At 40.1% G+C, this 23,398-nt stretch overlaps 1 protein-coding gene across 1 annotated transcript in view; it reads right to left on the reverse strand.

Moving 5' to 3' along the window:
* LOC132973855 (tight junction protein ZO-2-like) overlaps positions 1 to 23,398 on the reverse strand; it is a 75,853-nt gene that overhangs the window by 22,750 nt on the left and 29,705 nt on the right. The window contains exons 2-7 of the mRNA XM_061037486.1: positions 17,513 to 17,566; positions 14,968 to 15,092; positions 13,964 to 14,066; positions 9,364 to 9,886; positions 6,379 to 6,482; positions 5,512 to 5,665 (exon numbers count right to left, since the gene is read on the reverse strand). Of these exons, the coding sequence (XP_060893469.1) occupies positions 5,512 to 5,665; positions 6,379 to 6,482; positions 9,364 to 9,886; positions 13,964 to 14,066; positions 14,968 to 15,092; positions 17,513 to 17,566 (1,063 nt within the window). The remainder of the gene's footprint in view (positions 1 to 5,511; positions 5,666 to 6,378; positions 6,483 to 9,363; positions 9,887 to 13,963; positions 14,067 to 14,967; positions 15,093 to 17,512; positions 17,567 to 23,398) is intronic.

Raw genomic sequence — 23,398 nt, forward strand, 5'->3', positions numbered from 1 at the left:
TTACAGGACTGTCGCAGTGCTTCATGGCTTTAAGCAGATTGTTTTACCCTACATTGAACAGCAGTTCGAGGTCGGAGAGGCATGGCCGGTTTCACATGGCAAAGTCTAGTACGTGTAAATTAGTTTGATTAGAGTTAGAGGACAGTCTGCATGCAGCACTGGAAACAGAATTAACACAGAATGTAAAGTGAGAACGAGAGGCAGGGATGTAAGACAGGATGAGAATGAAGAAGGCAGATGTCAGGATACTTTGTCAAATGGGGTAATTGCAAATGTTATGTCAGAAACACCACCCATCAAAACTGTGTTTCTCTCTTTACGCCCTCTAGAGGTAGCTTATATGATGACAAGGTAGTCCTATCTTTATTTTCGATTGGATGGTGAGGGACAAGCGACATTGACAAAAAGCTGACATATTTTTAACTGAGGTCTACCTCTGTAAGGATCCTTTCTGAAATGTTGTCAGACATTTAGAGTAACAATCAGAAAAACAACAACTTTTAGTTGAAGTACTGATCAGGCTCATATGCATGTAAGGATTACATTGCAGCTTTAACAGCATGTCTCACTGCTGCAGGCCGAAGCAATCTACTCTAGCAATTAAAAACCTTTTTGAAGCAACCGTTTATTCCTCAGCAAGTTGTCCACTTCATAGACACTTTAGTTCAGTAGGCTGAAGTTATTATTGCAGCTGCTGTGTTTGGTTTCACACTTTAATTCTTGTTGTGTTTTAATGCCAGAGCTGCAGAAACATCCACCCTGTGTGGAGTTTGTTGCTCAAACTTTAAAGTGATTCATGGTTATTTTACGCATAGTCACTACTGAGTGTGGAAGAGGAGCATCTGTGTGTTTCCAGGTGAACGGCTACTACTCATCTCCTGCCAGAGCCAGCAGACAGCCAGAACAAAACACACACACACACACACACATCAGCTGCTCCACTGTGACCCCTTCACTGTCCTCAGTTGGTTCACAACACGGTCACTTCCTTGACCTGGTTCTTAACTATATTTTTGCTGGACTTCATTGAATACTGTGGTCATCTTATTTGGAAAATCTTAAAGTTGAAAACAGATTTTAATAAGATGTTTCTATAGTCCCGATAAAAACTGCACCAAAAGAAAAATAATTGAGACATATCTGTGTAATGTGCAACATCTAACTTTAAATATATAACTCAATTAGAACTATATTAATAATATGTATTCACTTTTACACACATCTACAGTAACCTTCTGCATCTACTGGGAGCAAAGAGACAAATATCTCAGACTCTGTTGAGTCAGTTCTGAGGATTATTTCATGCACGTTCAACATGGAGCTAAATCTGCAGCATGTGCGGTCGTCAAATTTCAGAACACATTTTCAGCTGACATTTTGAAACTCTGACCTCACTAACCCTGGATTACACTCAGTGGAGTGGGTTATTTTCATACTGCAGGAGCTAATATTAATACCATGGTCAAATGACAAGGATAAAAATCGATATTTTACATTTTTTGAGTCTAAGTTGATTGCCTTCTTAGTATATAACATTTTATTTTTCTGTTAATCTGACCCTTCAAGACTTCCTTCTCTGATCCGTCAGATATTCTGAGAGTAGACACTTAAATACTGAAGTGCGTACAAGTGCTGTGTTCATGTTCTGTTACTGTGTTCTTTTTTTCCCTTCGTGTTGAATTATCAAGATAGAAATAAAATATTCACATTTTGTATTTCTTAGAAATACTGCAGCACAGTTACCACCAGCAGACTCCCAGCAGACAATAATTTATTATAATTTTTTCATTCTAACTGCCCATGGCTGCTAGCGCTAGTCATGGTCTGTTGGACACTCTTTGCAGTGAGGCAGATTTTTTTTTAGTAAAGGGTCAGGTTTTTCCCAAATGACTGCGTAATGGCTCATTGAAACATGTGCAAACAGCACCAGCACAGAGATGCTTTTCTACAGTGCAGTGCGGGGAGCATTTAACCCTTTGCACGTGTTTTGTGAATTATTTTTGACTTATTTACACAGGTTTAGCTGGCACAAAAGCTGCACAATACTTTTGTGAATCAGGCCCTCAGGGTTTTTCTATTACAGCCTTATTGGTGCTGTATGACTTTGCATGTAGTAACTCCTATTGTAAGCTAATGCAGGCCAACATCAAAGAAATTAACTGGGCTTCTTTGTATCAGAAGGAGGCAGAAGCAGAAGTGCCTAGACTTCACTGGTCGCATAAAGAAATGTTGTTCTATAGATGATAAAATGTCCTACTTGTCAGTTGATTAATTCCCTCAGTTAACATGTTCCTAATGAGTTAATGTCTTAATCTCTAGTTTCAATTCTTCTCCAACATGGCATGATGTTCATTCAGTAAATGATGGCTCCATTTAGAGTCAGACCAGAAAGCAGGGGAGGAGTTAGGGTGTGGCTGAAGTAGACCGCTCAGTGCAGAGAGATGTGAGCGTGATTTGAGGATGTTTGTGTGAAATGGAGATACAGACAAGAGACAGCGAGGAGGAGAGGACGAGAGGGAGATCAGATATACCACCTGGACAGACAACGGCGAGTTTCTACGCTGTTAGGACAAATCATTAATATGTTATCACACTGATATTCAACAAACATCTTACCCACTTTATGAGCCACGCTTTGTCATGCAACTTTCTGTGTTCACAAAAATAAATCATCACCCTTCATGTGCAGCATCAGGATTCAATATTCAGACAAAGTAACAAAGCTTACAGACCTCTCCCACTGGCATTATTCAACGTCGACTCTTAATGAATCACACAATTCAAAGTACATAGTGATTAAAATGTTTATTTTTATTTATTCAGGAAAAATGAATCATGTATTAAAAAAGTTAAAGATTTGAAGCAGTATAAAGGGAAGTGCAAAAGGTGTGAAAGCTTTACAACTTGTTGTGTGTCAGCCGTTTGACAGCTTAGAGAAAGGCAACAGATTGTTACACATCATGTGTCTCGGCTGGTCCTTCATCTAAAAGTATGACACATTATCTGGAAGAGAAAACACAGACAGAGATGCACTTTTGAGCAATGACAGGGAGGGATCGCTGCTGCTGCTCCACATGAGCACTTCTCAATCAAAATGAGCACTTTCAGATTACTACATGATCATCTGCAGGACTTTGAGTCTGAATAAATCCTGACTTGATAGTGTTGTTTCTCTCTCTTCTCTGCCTCCCCCTCTATCTCTCTCTTCCGCTCTCTCTTCTCTGCCACCCAACTTTCTCTCTCTGTCTCCCTCTCTCTGCCTCCCTTTCCCTTTCTCTTCTCTGTCCCCTTTCTCCCTCTCTTTCACTTCTCCCTCTCTTGCTCTCCCTCTCTCTCTCTCTCTCTCTCTCTCTCTCTGAGCAGCTGTACCCAGAAACTCAAGACTGCTTGGTTTCACTCGGTATTTTTAGCTGCCTGAATGTTTTTTTTTCACCTTTTTTAGATATACATGTCAACATGATAGTAACTGAATGACTCGAGAAACTAGTTCAAACAAAGCTCATGGGTAATTTAATCACACATCCTTCACACAGTGTGTTTGTACGGAGGCTCAAATGTGTCACAAAGAATACTTAAACACGTTTTTATTGGTTAATTAAAATGAAGTATAAAATATTTGTGGTGGCTAAAAAAGCAAACCAGAGCTGGGATGATTTAGTATTTATGTATTTTTGTATTTCATCAAGTGTATTTAACATTCGTACTTTTATGTGGCGTAATGTTTTCTGAATGCAGTTTATTTAATTTCATGTAAAGTCCAAACTAGGGACAAGAATTAAAAATGATCAAAAGCAACACATCAATTTCATGCTTTGTATCAGAACTCGGCTACATTACATCGTCTCGTCATATAAAATCTATTTAATTCAATTAATTAAAATGTATTCATCTCAAGTAATGATGTTTTTAATGATGTTGTTGTTGATGTTGAAATCAAGTTGTAAAATAAAAAAAAAGCATACTTCTGTTGTAAGATTTTATTTGTCAAGTTGTATAACCGCTAAAAAGATTTTGAAGCATCTAATTGTTAAAGATTTAAACAGGGTAATGAAATAAAATAAATCTCTAATGGCAGCCTGAAGGAGCTTGTGTAAGAGCGTAAATACATGACTTGTTCTTAGAGAGCCTGAGTTAATTACAGAGAGTCTTTAGGAAAATTAATACGAGTACAATGAGTATTTTCTGTCTAGTATTTTTGTACTCGTGGGTTTCTGGGTGCGTGACTTGATTAAAAACAGAAATCAAACGATTAAATCAATTTTAATCAACTGCCCTATGGTTGTTGCTTTTCTCCACAGTTGTATTCCTTCAATACAAAGGTTTATACCTCTTCTTGTGACTCATTGAGTTAGTACTCTGATGATCGTTTTAGAATAAATTAAACATTTTCAAAGAAGATCAAAGGTAGGAGACTAACTCTTTGGACCGGCAAGAAAACAAAAGGAGAGTTGCCAGCATCTTTGTTTAATCTTTGCCATCAGAAACGAGTGAATTTGAGGCACAGGCTGATCAGAGTTTTAATTCTTTTAGCTGACACCATATGCTTAAAACATTAATCTAATTAACTGCACAATTTGGAGAATAATCAATCACGATCGCATATATCAGTAATGTGAGAAGCATTACTATACATGACTATTAGCTATTTTGAGTTAGTTATTTCTCATTTCTCTTGCGCTTGACTCTTTAGTGCGAACGCAAGACTATGCCTTATGCCTTTATTTAGAGACAGGACTGTGGATAGAGTCAGAGATCGGGGAGAGACAGAGAGCAATGATTTATATGCGGGAAAGTAGCCAGAAGTCGAATTTGAACCTAGGACCGCTTGAAGGACTACAGCCTCCATACATGAGGCCAATCACTAACCACTACCCTACCGACACCCCATGTTAACTCCACTTTAAAAAAGAGACATTATGCTTTATGTTATTAGGTTAAAAAAATGCATAATGCATAAATCAAAACCTGCATCGGCAAAAATACGTTTTAAATATGGAAGTTCAGCATCCATGAATACTAATTTTATATCAGTCCCTTTCAATTCTGAATCTCTTAAAGAATACCTTAAATCTATTTATTGATCCTAAATAATCTGCTTTTATTCCAGTGACACACTTGAGCCTCCATAGAGTGGAGCAGATTCTGATTACTTGTTGATTTCTGGTTTCCAGAGGACCAAAAATAGTGTGAAATGTTTGTTTGTATCCCAAAAGTAGCTGACTCATTTTAACACAACAACTCAGTCTACTCAGTCTGAACTTCTGTTTCTGCTTCATCCAGTGTGTCCCACAGATGTCTGGTTACATTTACATGCAGCAGTACTTGTTTATGAGAAGCTCAGTAACATTAGGCCACATACTCATTGACACAAAGGTTACAGTCCAGGTTACAAACAGACCCTTCATCGTGACAAACATCTGTCAACGTCTGTGGGAGACACTGAACACACCTGTCCTGTTATAGCACAGGACCATCAGTACACACACTGAGCCGGTGCATTCAGGGACTCACCGTCATTATCAGAGTCAGAGTCTGCGAGGGGGGGGATGCGTACGAGGATCTGACGGCGGTCTCTCTGGACCACCAGCTGCAGCTTCCCTCTCGACTTCTCGATCAACTTCCCGGCATCGTGCAGAGAGAGGTTCTCTGTGACCGTCCCGTTGATCTGCACAAACACAAACACGCACACCTTGACATACGTCTTGTTTTATATTTTTTATATCATCCTGACGTCAATTTATCTTTAGTTAACCTTTTTTTGAAACACAGTATGAACTCATCTGTCCTGTTTTATCTGTAACTTCAGCTCTATCAGATGTTTACTTTAAAAAAAGGATGAATTAATCAAACAAATTAAAAGTGTTTTGTTGAATCTTAAAGAAAATAAAAAAATGCTCTCTGTCTCAAAGTTGAATTATATCCATGAAATCACTCTGATTTAATGATTCATACAGTCTGTTCCTCCTGCATACACCAGAGTAAACTTTGCTGGTACATGATTGGTCAACACTACTGTGAAAAATGTGGCTGTTTGGGGAACAGATGGCCGAGCGGTTAGGTCACTCCATATGTATTGAGGCTATAGTCCTTCAAGCGGGCGACACGGGTTCAAGTCCGACTTGTGCCTCCTTTCCCACATGTCATTCCCCACTCTTTCTCACGATGTCCTACTCTATCCACTGTCCTATCAAAATAAAGGCAAAAATCCCCAAAATAAATCTTTAATTAAAATAGCTCAGTCTGAAAACTTCAGGAGCTTTTTTGCAAGTATGAAAGCAGTTTAACTTGGAACTTTTGCAGGATGTGAACCTCTGTGCTGATCTGTGTAGGTGGGACTGTGCGTCTTCAGTATGAATAAATGTGTGTGTATATGTATACCTTGAGAATGATGTCTCCCTCCTGCAGATTTCCGTCCTTCGCTGCGAGGCCGGTGCTTGTCATCTGTTTGATGAAGATCTGACTCCCCAAACGCAGACCGTACTCTACAGAAACACAAACAAACACAACAAATTTACTGCAAACAGCTTTGAGAGGAATTTTTGACAAAAGAGGAAGTGAGAGTGGAACTGATCAAATTATTTAATACTAAATGTAAAATTTACCCTCTGAGCATGAACACAGCGTTAAGATATAGTGACTCAGTAGGAAAATGCTTATTGATGGAATAAATCATCTGAGGAGTAAGACCTTTTTTTCTGTTAGGCTGTGTTCACACTGCAGGCAGAAGTGACTCAGATTAGATTTTTTATGACAGAGTGAACAGCACATTGAAGTCACATGGAGTCTAATCTTTTCCAATCAGATTTGTGCCACTTATTATGTAAACCAAATACAGGTCGGATCTTGTCCGATGTGACCTCAGTCTTTAAAGCGAGGTACGAATGCACGACACTTTGACGTCACTCTCTGGCAGCACGGGAGGGATTTTACAAGCGCGGAGCAAACTGTGACATAAACAAAATATGAAGACGTTTAACACTGATGCAAGATAAGACATTTTAATAATGTATCACATCCTCATGTTTCTTCACTACAAACTCACTGCTATCATTCCAATAATAAACATAAAAGCAGTAAGATAAACCACAACTCTCTATTTAGTTTAAAATCTGACAACAACGGACTGAAATCTAAAAAGCTGCATCATTTCAATAACGGTATTTATTCTCCTCCATCAAGGACATCAACTTCACAAACACTAAATAGAAATCTTTCTGTCAATAACAAGTTTGCTGTTATCGACAGAAATCTTTTTGTAATCTCTTCTTGTGATCTTATTTTCTCATAAGAGCTTTGACTGTTTTGAACAAGTGTCACACACACTCACAATTCACTTTGTGGATGTGTGTGTCTGCGCATGCAGCGTGAGTCAAACAAAACACACAGAACGTTTGTTAGGAACTTCATCTTCACAACACTAACAGTTGAGTTTTTTTTTTTTTACAGCTGCAGTGTACAACAGGCTGTAACATTACTGACGTTAAGTTTCTTGTTTCTGATTGACTTTATACACTGACACCAGCTGATATCTGCATGATAAATACAGACGTGAGATTTACCGGAGAAAAGAGGAAGCAGCTTATGAATCAAAGTAACAAATAATCACAGAAATATTCATTTATGAGCCGACTCTGTGTGTGATAGTCTGCAACAAACTTGCGTAAAAGCACATTTTAAAAGACTGAATTGTCTATTTTATTTGTTCAGAGAGGCACAAACACAAAGTAATTAAACGCAGAGGCTCTTCTTTTTACTTAGACTCTGCACAGGGATTAAGCAGCAGTAAATTTGTTTCACACCCCGGCCTGAACTGTGAGGGGGTGATCCGAACGGATTACTGATCAGCTGTGATCTGTTCTCCAGTAGCTGTAACACAAACAGTGTACAAGTGTGTGTGTGTGTGTGTGTGTGTGTGTGTGTGTGTGTGTGTGTGTGGGGGGGGGGGTTCCACTTCAAAATCAGACTCCGCCATGATGGCTGTCTGTATTCACTTTGACAAGAATTATCGTCACATTTTAATCGAACACATCCCTAAAAATAACAGAATGCCAGATCAAAATGTTTTAATGAAAAGTAATAACGGGAAACACAGCGCGTTTGTGGCTCTCTCTCCCTCCTCACGATCAACTCACAGAAAAAAACATGATCAACAGATCTGATTGGTCAGTCAACAGGATTTCATACAGGTTGATTTCTTATTTTGAACATTGAACATTACCTGCTGCTGAGCTGATTATACGCTCAGCAAAAGTTACTATAATAGTTGCCATGGTGATCTAGCCGGGTAAGGAGTAAACCGCCTTCATAGTCCTTAACCATGAAGTTACCTCGAGGAGAGGATGTCACTTTGTTGTTCTGCAGGAGCTTGCAGATCATAACTCGATTATGAAATAATCTCTCGTCATGGCGTGCTGCGTCTAACATGTTTGTCTTAGTTCCTTTGTGCCACCTTTCAAAAGTAATGTGAACAAAAAAATCTGATCTGAGTAAAACATCTGAATTGAACAGGATTTTAGTGTGAACGCACGCAGCCTTAGACTTTTATACAATCAGGCCGTTGTTTTACATCCAGTGGAGTCGCCCCCTGCTGGCTTTATGAAAGAATGCAGGTTTAAGACGTTTCTACTTTGGTTTCCTGTTTAACTAAGAGGATGCAGTACGTCCTCTTCTTCTAAACAGTCTGAACAAAGGTGAACTTTTTCTGGTGCCTGAGAATAGCATTGCATCTTCAGAAAAGTCAGCAGTATTCATTCACACAAGTCAATCAATCAATCAATACATTTTTATTTGTATAGCGTCAACTCATAACAAGTGTTATCTCGAGACAAAAGCAGGTAACCTTACTCTTTGTCTGTTAACATTACAAAAGAGCAGGTAAAAAGACCTTACTTATTGTTATGTTACAAAAAGCAGGTAACTTACTTATTGCTATATTACAAAGATCCAGCCTATCCATCATCAGCACTTTAGCAAAGCAGCAAAAGTTACAGTGGTAAGAAAAAAACTGCCTTATTAAAAGGCAGAAATCTTTGGCTGGATTTCCGGCTCATGATGAAACAGCCTTCACAGGCCTAGACTGTGCCGGGCTTGTAAGGGGATAGGGGGAGAGATGGGATAAAATGCAGGAAGAGGGATAGAGAGCAAGTCCATTCAAGTATGTAAAAAGGAGAAATCATGCCAATAAAGCTGGTAGTTTTAAATTCAAATATGACCAAAATGATGGACAAGAAGAGCTAGCATGGCTACAAATCCGACTCATCCCATAAAAAAACACTGAACGAATCTGCAGAGACATCAAGAACTGCCTCAGAATCTCTGCCACAAAACTAAAAAGGAATTTTGAAGTCGATCCTCCTCCCTCACCTTCGTTAGGTCTGTTCTTCACCAGCAGTACGTTGACGGGTTTCTCCAGCGGCTCCAGCTCTCTGGAAGGTTCTGGGGATGGGGGGGTTTCGTTGAGTCTGTCCCTGCTCTTGTACCTCCCTCCTTTACCTCCTCCTCCCTCTCCTCGCTCGTACTTCTCCTCCATGCGATAGCTGTCTCCAGGGCTGCGTCCTCGACTGTGGTACCGCTGACGGTCCGCGCTGGTGTCCAGGGCGCGCCCCCGGCTGCCGTCCCTCCTGGACCTGTCCGGGCTGGGGGATGTCCTCTCCTGGCTCCTCCCACGGCTCCTCCCTCTTGTGTTGTAGTCCCGCCCACCCATGTAATCAGGGTCCAGGTATTCTTTGCTGTCAGAGGTGTGGTCACGGCCCTCGCTACGGTACCAGCCGTTATCGTTGTCGGCGTCGTAATAGTGGGTGGAGGGGGCGTAATCCCGACTGTCCCCATCTGGGGAGGGGGGCTGCTTCAGTGAGTGGACCGCTACCTTACGAGGTCTCTTCACTGTCTGCCAGAGGAAGAAAAAAAAAGGTTAAAGTAACATTTATCAAATACACAAATCAGATGATCTAAATTAGCCCTGCAGTGACACTGTTACACCATTTTCACTCAACAACACATTTATTTAAAAACCTTTTGAACCATATTAGGTTCTACTACTAACTTTAAAAGAGAAGTTAATGTTCCTGATACTTGGAAACTCCATATAACCCTTAAATTTTGAATATCAGAAACTGTATGAAACCATGATTCGTAGGTTTTTAAATGAGTTCAGCTACTCCACAATCCGCAAACCCAAACCCACAACCGGACTGTTTAACTGCTGGGAAACACTGATTTAAATCTGGAGAGAAGGAAGCCACTGGGATACTTTCAGGTGACATCACTAAGAGCCAAAAACAGATAGTAAAGATAGAAAAATCATTTAATAAGCACATGGTAAAAAAAAACACAGGTGAAACACAGAATGGTTTCAAACCACGCAGGGTTTAAGAGTCATGGTTCAGTGAGAGGTGAGGTTCACATGGATGAAATGTAGAGACTGAATTACACCAGCATAGGTATTAAAAAATAATTTAATATTTATAATAAATAGTCACAAAAAAATTGGACAAAGGATATATAGTGGCATCATGTTAAATACACCTAAAAAACAATGGATGTGGTAACTATAGCAACATCAAATATGCCTTATAATACAAAAATGTATAATATGATAAAGGAGAGATTCCTGTTGAGACGGTCCAGATTCCTCCACCTGCTCAATTCCCATCACTTCACGACCGAGTGTGAATTTGCTAATTCATATCAAATTGGATAGCCAAGTGTGGCTAACGTTAGCAGTGCTAGCACCACCAGCCTTCGGTCCTCCTTGTAAGTTAACATTAACATGCCTGTGCTGAATGTGGGTACGCATTGCTCCGGTAAATATCCCAGTTTAACCTGCATGGGGTATTGAGTTTGTCAAAATATTGACAAACTGCTTCATACTACGAAGCTGTAGTTGATACTTTCAAAATAACACAGCAGCTTGGGGCGCTGGTGGCTCAGTGGTTAGTGCGTGCGGCCCATGTATGGAGGCTATGCTCCTTCAGCCTGTGGCTCTTTTCCTGCATGTCATTCCCTACTCTCCCCCTGATTTCCAACTCTATCCACTGTCCTGTCTCACAATTAAAGGCACAAAAAGCCCAAAAATAAATCTTTAAAAAAATAAAATAAATAAAAATAATAACACAGCGGCTCATTCATACATGTGGAGAATAAAGGCAAAGCAGCGTCTCTGTGCTCAGTTTGTTCAACAAAGAGACGAGACACAGCTTAACACTGCATGGTTTAGAAGTCTAACTCAGGCTCATGTGACTGTTCAGAGAGAAGAAGGGAATCTGATTCTCCACGACATGTCAGGATTTTATATTTAACAGAGATTTTATAATTGAAAGAGAGCGGAGAGAGATTAGTTCAGTCCACACACGGAGAGAAGCTACTTTTAGAGCAACGTGAGAAGAAGCCTGAAAACAGAGACAGGAGCGTGCAGGAGACTTAAAACCACTCACACACATGTACACACACACACACACACACACACACACACATGTACACATGTACACACACACACATGTACACACACACACACACACACACACACACACATGTACACATGTACACACACACACATGTACACACACACACACACACACACTATCTGTCCCTGTACATTTATAGATAACACCAAATGTCACTCCTCTGCACAGTTTTTCTCCTTTACTTTCTCCTCTCCAGTGTCAGCTCCCACTGCAAAATCCAAAGTTTGTCATCCTTCTCTTTCAAACAAACTTTATTTATGACGCAACAACAACTAAATTAAACTTTGTATGAGCTCCAATGATGAAAATTAACTTCAGGCCCTCTTGTCTTCTTTAACTCTTTAAAAACAGCTTACGGAGGTTAAAGGAACAGCAGACGATGACTGTTATATGGGAGAAAAAAGATTATAAGTATATTATTACAAAGTTTGTCCCTTTAATTACATGATTAACTGATAGAGATTATTTGAGCCTATTACAAAAACTCTGCACAAATAATATGAAATTATTTGTAATTTAATTGTCCTCTATAAATTACTTCTTTAGTGACTATTATTCATATTTTAACCTCTGCTATGATTGTCGTCATTATCAATGTTACCTTTGCATTTCTATTATTATCATTGTTTATTTCTTTATTGAGTTGAAGTTTGTGAAGGCAATAACAAGAGTTCATTTTCTGTTTCCCTCTCTAAATATGGAGCTGTTTGGATTTTTCCATGACTTCAAAAAAAGTCACTTCTAATAACATCCTTATTATTAACATCACTTCTTCAATTGATGTTGTTGCTAGGTTACCAACATTATCCTTTTTTCAGTAAGTGTTGTTGCTGAGAGCTGTGAAGGGGATGCTGATAATTGGATTTATACATTTTGCACACCTGCAGGACTCTCTCTCTCTCTCTCTCTCTCTCTCTGTCTATCACCTCCTCCCCCCTCCCTCTCTCCTCTCCCCCTCCTCAATGCAACCTTCACACTGTATTTACAGTAAGTCTCTCCACTAAACCAGCAGCACTGCCTCCAGACTATCATTCAGCATCGAGACACACCCATTGAGACAGACCCTGCAGTTTGCCTTCATTGTTATCAGGGAAAATAAACAGACAACATAAACCCCATGAAGTCGTGTGCCCAGGAGTCCTCTTAACCCCCCTGCACACACTTTAACAGACGGTGTATTACATTCAGCCAGCTTTGGGAGGGGGCCCAGTTAAGCTCCTTAACCCCTTCCTCCTTTTCTCACCCCCCTTCACCATGTCACTCAGTACGTCTACATGCACAGTTAAGTAAAGCTATGGGTTTAGCTCCATTGGGTTATTTGTCTTTGTCCCGATTTCAGCATTTTTGTGTTTGTGGACAGTGATGATGTGTTTTGTGGGTGCTAAGTTGGTTCTTTTAATGCTAAGTTGCAGTAACATGTTTGTTCACAGATCATTATTTTCATGGTGTAGTTGTCATAGTGAGGAGAAGGGCGAGGAGGGAGAAGCCAGGAGAGCGCCGAGTGCATGAACACCACCTGCTGCTGATTGGTTCATGTCAATCCTGTTTTTGCTCGTCTCTAGTCACTTTGTTTGTTTACAATTGACAGAGCCAATGGGCCAATGTGTGCAAACAAACAGCTAGCTGGCTAATGAGATGTTCACTGAATTTGACAAAAGGTAAATTGGGTTACAAATTCAAACCCCACCTGCAAATCAGCAACAAAAAACGTTGATAAAAAACAAACAGGCACGTATCCTCGTTCATGTTTAAAACGCAATCACACAATATGTGTTTGGTGCGTCAACATAACAAAACGCTATTGCGATCAGTCCACTATGCTTCTTTTTCTCACACAAACCCTCACACACAGAGACACTAGGAAAACTAGCAGTTGTTGATTTAAAGACAGAAAAACATTTTCCACAACCCAGTCAAATCCAGTATCTTCTTGATGTGAGGTGACAGCACCAACCACTGCACCTCTCCATACATTCACAGAACTCTTTCTTGATTTTATGAAAATGATTACAAGTAACAGTGAGCTGTCATGTTACACATCATAGAACCTGCTTACATAATTTAACAAGATAAAGATTTAAAGGAATACTGCTCATTTCTGTGTGAAAATCTAACATATCAATATTTTGTATAGAAATGAATGCAACCTGCTTTATTAAAACTTTGCAGTAATAGTAGAATCTGGCTTCTTAATACTCATAACCCTCTAAGAGCTGTGCAGTCAGTGTTGGATTTTGAGGGGTATGGAGGGAGGGAAAGCTGTTCACACATGTTCACACGTTTCTTCATATTTATGAACATCCATCAGACTCGTTCAGACATCAAACGCTCACACAAGAACACACATGTTGGCTGTCATGACTCATTTATGAGGTTCTGTTGCAGACGGTTTCTACCCTAAAAAAAGATCCTCATGAGCACCCTTCATATTTTTATATTCGTGTAACATTTATGAGTACCAGACACTCTGTTTTTTTCTCTCCATGTGTTATTGTACTCACTATTTTGGCCACTTTTCCACATTTCCGGAGCGACTGCACAGCGAAGGAATGAGGCACGTTGTCCATGGCGATGGAGTTCACCTGAATGACTCGATCATTCTCACTGCATGAAAAAAAAAAATATATATATATATATACATAAGAAAAACAAACACTGACAAAGTTAGTAGTAAAAACATGTGTTGCCCTGGACTCATTTATGGCCAGTTGGGATTGTCATTGACATAATATTGGCAATAAAAACTACTAAAATAACTGAATAAATGACCTTCAATTCTATGCAACGATAGATATATACACGTAGATTGGTGTTCACAGCACCAAAGCATAAAGATGGCTGCCAACTGTAAGAGGGCTGACTGCGCCCTCGTAGGTCTATGACAGCAGGAGGTCTACCCACGACTAAAATATTCATAAGTCGCTGAAATGTGAAACAATTTTCAAGCTGTTTGTTTTGTCACAAATGTCAAACATGTATTTATGATCCAGGAGAACTGCTTGAATGAAAAATCTTATTTAGGGTTACTGTTCTGTGATTCACAGTAGCATGTGTGTTGTAAAGGCTATCAGAGTGTCACATTTACATGTCTGAAGTTTGTAACAAAGCAAACAGATTTCAGCGACTTATAAACGCTTATAAATATTTTGATTGTGGATAGAGCATTTTCAAACAGGAGGTGGGACAACACCTCTCCAAGACGGCAACCACGTTGATGCATCCCACAAAAAGTGGCATCTGCGTGTTTATATATGTTTGCAACTATTCAGACAAATATAACACCTTCAGCTCATATAACACAAGTACATTTAACACAATTTGTGAAGGACTTTAAGGCTTTTTCAGAAACTTCTTATTCAGAGCTGTACTGTATGTTTTAGAGGCAATCAAATGTCATGTTTGGACTGAATTTAATTTCCAGTTCTGGGAGTTTAAAAGGTTGTAATTAACACGGTTTAACCAGTCAAGGGCAGGAAATCCACTGAATCCTTTCCGTCAGACTTACAAGAGTAATCCATCTGCTGGTCCTCCCTGCAGCACGTCTGACACGATGATCGATGTCTCTCCGTTGTCCACGTTGGGGTTGTCCCGCCCTCCTGACACGGCGATGCCAAAACCCATCTTAGAATCCTGCAGGAAGAAGAAAATCAGTCAGAAAATACAGAGAGAATATGACTAATATGTATATAACATTGAAGTTATCTGGGGGAGGGATTTAGATGTAAAGGCTCCACTACACCAGGTGTTTCCGTTTCTGTTTAAAACTAGCCCAGAAGAAAAACAAAGTGACACCAGCAGAGGTGCTGTACTTATGAACGATATAAACCTACGCTAAATTAGCTTTAGCAGGGTGACACAGCAGTGAAGCTTTGTATCCAACAAGGGAAGGAGTGAAGTTGTGATGAGGGCATCTCAAATACACTCAAGGACCGTTTCCACCAAGCGGTCCGGTTCGGTTTGGTACAGAAACCGTGATCTTGCTCGCTTTTCCACAGCCAACCGTCCCATTGCTTGGTAGGCGGGGTGTAAGCCGGATGGTGATAGCCACGTCAGCTACTTATTAGCATGACATCATAGCAGCCCGACACAGTGTAGCCAGCCAACACATTCAACAAAGAGGAGGAACCAGACACAGCAAACAACAGGGCAACAATGGAGGACGTCCAGCATGTTTGTGTTCTTTCATCTTGTCATGCGGCTTTTTATCACAAGAAGAAGATAAGCTTTGAGAGAAGACTGCAGGCCGCAAGGAAGTAAGAATGAACCAGTTATTCAGGAAGACGATGCCCCTGTCCGCAACACCTAACAGGAAATATGAGTGACATAAACTAAAAGCAGCATCTGCCAGTACATTCCACGGTTAAGGTAATATGATAAGCAGTGTCAGAGTTACTGTTACTTCACTGCTATTTGCGGTAGTTCATCTAGTTACTGTTCAAATTCAATAACGCCATCACAATTACAGAACTTTAAAAAACACTTGTTACTTTATTTAAAGTAGTCGATACATGAGATTAAACTTTATTGACACGATTGGACAGGTGAGGTTACACTAACATCAGTAGCCTCCTGGTAGAAAGAATATCACACACAGTAAACACAAACTGATGATCATTGAGGCGTGAGCTTTCCGTTAAACAGTTCTCCAGTTAAACAACTTAAATGTAGTCCTCTATGTGCAGGAAGGAAAACTTTTTCCACTGCTAAGAACAGCCATTCTAATCTCATGAAGCACCGAGCTAAACAACACATTTATACTAAACTAGAAGGTCACAGAGCGCGGTGCAGTAAACACCTGGAGACCCAGGAGCAGCTCACGTTAGCTCAGCAGACCAAAGAGGATCCACTCCATCCAAACAGACGAGGCGTGATTTTAAATCACCACCAGCTCTACGATCTGTAAGCCACGACTAAACACACTGATAGTAAGGTATGTTGTTGACGACATGCTTCATATCAACTGTTGAGTCTGTTGCCTTCAGTTAACCAATGATCACAATACCTGCATATTGAAAATGTCTAAAATGTTATTTGAATGTGAGAGTTTTTCCTCTGGTACTGCCACAGCAACACTAAATAATGTGAACATTAATATGAGTACTGAAGCAGAGAAAGTTATGCCAAAGTTACTTCATAAAGTAAGTTACTTTTATAAAGCAGTAACTCAGATACAGGTTGTATTACTAGTGACTGTAACACATTTTCAGTAACTCCCCTTATCACAGTTCAAAATCAATAGCGTAGAAGTTCAAGTTTGGCTGTCAGTACAAACAAACAAACAACAATAACGCCGCATGTCGTCGATGGAAGATTGAATAGTCCTCTGAAGGATTTCACCAGGGCTGCCAACTCTCACGCATTGAGCCTGATCTCAAGCTCTCACACCACACATGCCTTCTACTGGTTTGGTTAAATACTAAAATAGTAAACACATGATGTGTCATGCAGAAGGAAAGGTTGAGGGTTGATTCAACTTTTGTTGCCACAAGCAGAAAACTAACCAAACACTATCTGTGACATTTCCAGATTCCTGCACATTCAATTTCTTCTCATGAGCATGTTGACAACATTTATTTTCTTGTGTTAAATTTGATGTTTTACATTAGTTGTACACACAGAGACAGGACTGCTGGGGTGCATGTAAGTGGTGTAGCAGCCTGAGGCGGGGTCAGCTGGGGTCGGGGGCGAGGGTCTATTTTTAGATTTGTTAATTTGCACAGAAGGAATCTGACCTCAGAGACATAGTGGAGATTTATTCTACCGATGGAGGACACTGTTTCTTCTAATTAAGGAGAAATAATGAGTTATGTTCAGAAGTGATTAAATGTGGATTCTTTAGGTTGGTCAAGTTGTGGCCTGGAGTGGAGGTAAAATACAGATTTTTTCAGGAAAAAGACATGAGGATTTTCTGTGTTATGATGTTGCTCATGTAAATTTTTTAAGATCTAAATGTCGTCTTTACTGCGATTAAGTTAGTTAAGACTGAGCTGTGCTGCAGGTTGTTGAAATAATGGATGTATGTTGTTTTAACATCAGATGGATGAACTCACCCGGTGCAGAGTTACTGTGTACTGCTCCCACACCGTCTCCTCCATCCCCGAGCTCTGCAGAAAACAAAGACAGAACGGTTACTCATCACTGAATTTAAATACCACATACAGGAGTAATTCAGCATCATAACACTTCTGTGATGACTTATGATAGATCTCAGTTGTTGTAAAGAATCATCCAATCATCTCTAAAGTTTCCCGGATGCTTTCCACACTCATGTGAGTTCACGTCAACAGTGACACAATTTCGTTTAGAAAAACACAACCGTAGATATGTTCATGCCTCACATCCACACAGCTTCAGCATGTTTGAGCCTCTTACACACAGACTTTAAGAAGACAGCTGATCCTGCTTCAGAGTGAAAACTCTGCAGTTGTGTTTGGGTGTATACACGCAGAAATCATAGATTTTATTGAACATGGACATAGTCTAAGTGACATCACCCATTGGTTTCTGAAGCGTCCTTTTAAGGCCCAGGCATGGTGGTCGTTATATAGGTGATGCTCTTTCAAACTGATTTTCGGTCTGCATGGTAACAAACGAAGAAGCGGAGCTGAGGTAGGTCTTAAGCTTCCTGGCAAACAGCTACAACAGCTCCACCTGAGTTAAATAAAATCCACCCCCATACTGTGTGTGTGCTGATCATAATGAAATAATCAGAACTATTTTTGTACCGTAAAAATTGACATTTTAAAGTCCACATGAAATTAAACTTAGGCCTACATTTTTTAATCCAGCATTCTCGTATTAAATGTTCATTATCTGCTATATAGATTTCAATAAAACATAAATAGTAAGCTAATTATCCAATCAAATGCATCCAAATGTTATTTCTGCCATCTATATTGTGATTGGTCGTTTTCCGTTTTAGATCAAAGTACATCAGGACACGGCAGTCAGATATTCTCAAAGTTCTGTTTCCTGGAGACTTTAACATTGGAGTTAATGGGACTTCCTGCGCTTTGGAGAAAGCCTCAAGTGGACACTCAAGGAACTGCAGTTTGTGGCAGTGCTGCTGTGGTTTCATTTTTCGGGTATAATAACGATCCACATTTTTTGTGATCAATGCACTGACAAAAAAAAGATCGATGTACATCTTCAAACCTGCAGCGAGGTTGGCAGGAGACTTACCAAGATAAACACACACATACACAACACACGCGCACACACAGAGGAGGAGGCTGTGTGGGTGTGAGAACTTGAAGTGACCTCCGTGAGAGAATAGTCACTATGAAGTCGATAACAGCAGCCTGTGCGTCGCTCTGTCTGCTGTGAGCTTTTTAATTGGACGAAATCTCCAACAAAACATCTGCCCTCGTCCATAAACACCTCAACTCTCTCTCGGTCAATCTGTCTGCCTGAATGTCTGTCTGTCTTGATGAATGTGAGAAAACCAGGGAAGCAAGGAGGTATGAGGAGAGATTTTGGATTTCCCAGCTCTGCCTCAGCTTCACTTTTAAATGTCCTCTGTCTCACTAAACTTCTATAAAAAGAGTTTGATCTAGTCTGCGTTCAAGGTTCAGTTCCCATTAATTGTGTGTTTTTAAGGGACCATGATTCAACCCTTTAAACACGGTGTGGTCTGCAGGACTTTATTTCAAATTAAATGTGCATTAAATGTCTCAATATTGTAGGAGAGACTGAACAGCAGCTGGAAGCAGAAACACTACTGTTAACTGTTCTGCAGAGTTACAGGCTCAACAAAACTCTTCTGATGCACTCATGCTGTGTTGGGAAAAAAAAGCAACACTTAAGAGTAAAGCTGAGCTCCTGCACACTGCTACTGGATTCATCAGGATGATGCTCGGACGGATGACTGACCAAGAGTTATATCTCTCCAATAAACTCTGATTACTGACTCTCTAAAACGTAGAGAGAGAAGTTTTTTTATTCTTAAGACAGACCTATTTGTGGTAGTCCAATAAACTTTCTGCAGACAGGGAAGCTCAAACGTCACAAATGTTGCAACAACAACCAAATATGAAGAAACAAACACATCACGAAGAGCATTTACTAGAATGCACAGAGCCATTTTTGTAATTTACAGAGAAATGTGAATATGCATACGTCAAATTCTCTGTACACAACATTTAGAATGAAAGTAGTGTATGTCCCCTCATACACACACACAGCTCTCTCACTCTCATGAACAGAGTGTATATACTGCAAAAACAAACATTATCGACCCATAATTAGTTATATTTATTCAGAACAACAACCTCATTTGTGATAAAATACGCTTTTTGCGTAATAAAAATCCAAAATCTCAAAGACAATCAGCCCAAGAAATCCAAAATCAAGAGGCTCTATGAGAAAACGACTTAGATTTACAAACGCATGTCTGACAGCTACACACACACACACACACACACACACACACACACACACACACACACACACACACACACACACACACACACACACACACACACACACACACACACACACACACACACACACACACACACACAGTCAGCAGCAGGTTGACAGTCTCATCAATAGTCAGTCAGCCGTTCACTCACAGCTCAGCTCGTCTTAAAGTTTTAAGAACGTGCTGGGATACGGCTGTGTTTAAAGATAGTGAACAGAGAAGAAGATGTCAACAGACTCCGACTTGACGAAGCAGAAAAACTCAACCAGGTGCTGCACTGATTCATGAGGATCTGTTCACCTCGTCTCACTTCACCATCAGTGGAAATGTTCGTAATGTGAGTTCAGTCAGACAACTCATGTTTGTTATGGTTTGTGTTTCAGCAGCAGACAAACTAAGTTTGTGTTTAACGTCTGGGCAGCAACCTCATCACAGCTCTCAGAATTATTTCATATGCAGATTTGAGGAGTGATTAGATGACGTCTTAAACCCCCCCCAGTGGGAGCCTACAGGTGGATGCTGGTGGTGGTGGGGCTGAATGTTTGAGAGCAGCACTGGTATGAGACAGTAATGACACTGACAGAGCAGAGGGTTGGACTAGAAATCTTGCATCATTAATAGACTGCCATATCTGGAGGATATGTTGGTGATTGTGAGAATGAGGTTTGTCAAATAAGAAATCAGCGCAGCTCCAGTTGTCTTCCTGCACTAGCTCGCAGGTTAATTAATAACAGCTAGCTCATTTAATGAAGGCTACAGAGTCAACCACTGCTCTGGACGCGGCTCTAAATGAAGATTTGAGTGTGAACAATAATTAGAGAGTGCATATTAGCTATAACCTTGTGTTTCTATATCTGTGTGCTGTTCCAGATATTTTACACAATATCAGTGTCTACAACATGTCCAAACAATAAATCCAAAAGGTATTTATGTATGTATTTTATCCCTGCTGCATTCATAACTGCGCTGTATTTATAACTGAATTGTTTTCTTTTTCTGACCCTTTTTATCTTTATCTCTGTTGTTTCTAAAAGCCTCCCGTGGACAGGTGATCCAAATTAGCATTTTGCTATAAACACTAACAGCAGTGCATGTGGAACTTGTGCATGGTTAAATGTTACAGCACTGTATGTCCATGTTAAATAAACAAACAAATAAATAAATAAATAGCAATCAGAGATGTAACGTACCTCAACAAACAGTAAAAAACTGATTCATATAAAGTCCCATTCAAAGATATGAGACAGAAAATATATATTCTCTTTAAACCAGCAACAACACATTTTCAACCAACCAACAACTTTACAACCTAGGAAAACAACATTTTTTAAAAAAGAGAAGAGACAAAAACATTTTTGTGTTAGAAAATTGAAATAAATATTTTCACTTCAATCTCATTTCTGTACAATAATTAGACAATCTGATTGTGATTAAATTGTAATTATCCAATGATCCATTGTGATAGTAATCAAATGATGAGTTGAGTTGACTTAATTTCAATGAATGTTATTCCAGTACACAGTTTATCTAAAAAATAAATGATGTCATATCATGAGCACCAAACATCTGCTGATCTCTGCATACTGAACGAGAACTAAACCTCACAAGAATATTCACTCTCATGGTCTATGGCAAGCAACTGCTGTGCTGCACAAAGTGTACTGGGATACCCGTCAACCCTGAGCAGGCTGTCTGTGCGAGGAGAAGACATGAACCAGTAAAATATTCAACACATGAAGAAAGAGATTCAAGCTGCAGCACGGACACACAGACTGATGATGTTTCTGACCTGCTGTTAATTTATTATAATGATTCCTCTTCAATCCTCTTTAACAGCTTTCCCTCTTTAAAGCATCATCTGAAGCATCTTTCTCAACATCAACATGCTCCACAACAGCAGAGTTAGAAACAACTTTGATCAAATTAAGCGTCATAAAAGTTAGAATTATCCTGACAATAGACTAAAACAGTACAATAAGACTTCAAATAAAATATGATGAAAAATCATGGGATTCATTTGACTTACCCTGCATGGACTTTAGTATAAAATCTGCCTAAAAAGATATGTTTAAAAGAAGTGGAGGCTGATTAAATCCTCATCAAACATCCGTTTGTAATGTTAAAGTTGTGTGAATGAAAAGAGCCTCTCTGAGAGCTGATGGGATCGATGAGACATCTCCACCGACACGAGCTGCAACCAGCAGTGCACAGCGGAGAAGAGTTGAGAGGAACTGGTCGCGTGCAGTGGACACACACACACACACACACACACACACACACACACACACACACACACACACACACACACACACACACACACACACACACACACACACACACACACACACACACACACACACACACACACACACACACACACACACACACACACACACACACACACACACACACACACACACACACACACACACACACACACACACACACACACACACACACACACACACACACACACACACACACACACACACACACACACACACACACACACACACACACACACACACACACACACACACACACACACACACACACACACACACACACACACACACACACACACACACACACACACACACACACACACACACACACACACACACACACACACACACACACACACACACACACACACACACACACACACACACACACACACACACACACACACACACACACACACACACACACACACACAAAGCATTGCTACTCCAAGAAATGATGCTGGATACGTTCAGAGTCTTTCCAATGATTCTTCACAAGCAGCACATTTGAAATCACAACGATTCAGAGCCGTGACATCGCTGTTATCTAACAAATATACGTCCACCATCGCATCCGTCTAATCAGCACTTTCATTAGTGTCACTTCTAAACGACGACTCAACATTAGGTCATTATTTAAATGAGAACCTGTTTGATCCAGCACACACACTCTGAGGACAGTATACACTAGGGTTGTCATGATACAAGAATTTTAAACTTTCATGAGATTCAAGTAAAAAATGTTTTTTACAAAAAATAGAAGTCCTATAGACTTCCATAATTGGATAATTTCTTGTTTTCAATTATTAAAATCTGAAGGCAAACCCCTGAACACTGTCTAAATTGCTCAAAACTAGTGACAGGGTTTTGTTTGGTTTTTTAACTTAGACAGTGTGCAGAAGTTTGACTGAATTTTTGATTAATCAATTCCTTTCCAGCACATCTGTCTTATAAAATCTACTATCGATCATTAAAGAAAGGAGCGTGTATCGTTTTAAAACATGCATCAACCCTAGCACACACACACTCTCTGCTCTAAACCCTGCACACATTGTCCCACCAGTCGGAGCAGACAGGAGTTCCCTGCAGGAGCGTAGAGGACCACCAGGCTGCCTTTCAGCTGCTCCGTCTCCAGACCCCTCAGCTGGATCTTGGCCCCCCCACCGTCTCTGCCACTTCCCCCTTCACTGTATCCGTCTGAGATCCCCATCCTGCCCGTCCTGGCCTGC

This window comes from Labrus mixtus, chromosome 5 (assembly GCF_963584025.1).
Source record: "Labrus mixtus chromosome 5, fLabMix1.1, whole genome shotgun sequence".
Taxonomy (NCBI): domain Eukaryota; kingdom Metazoa; phylum Chordata; class Actinopteri; order Labriformes; family Labridae; genus Labrus; species Labrus mixtus.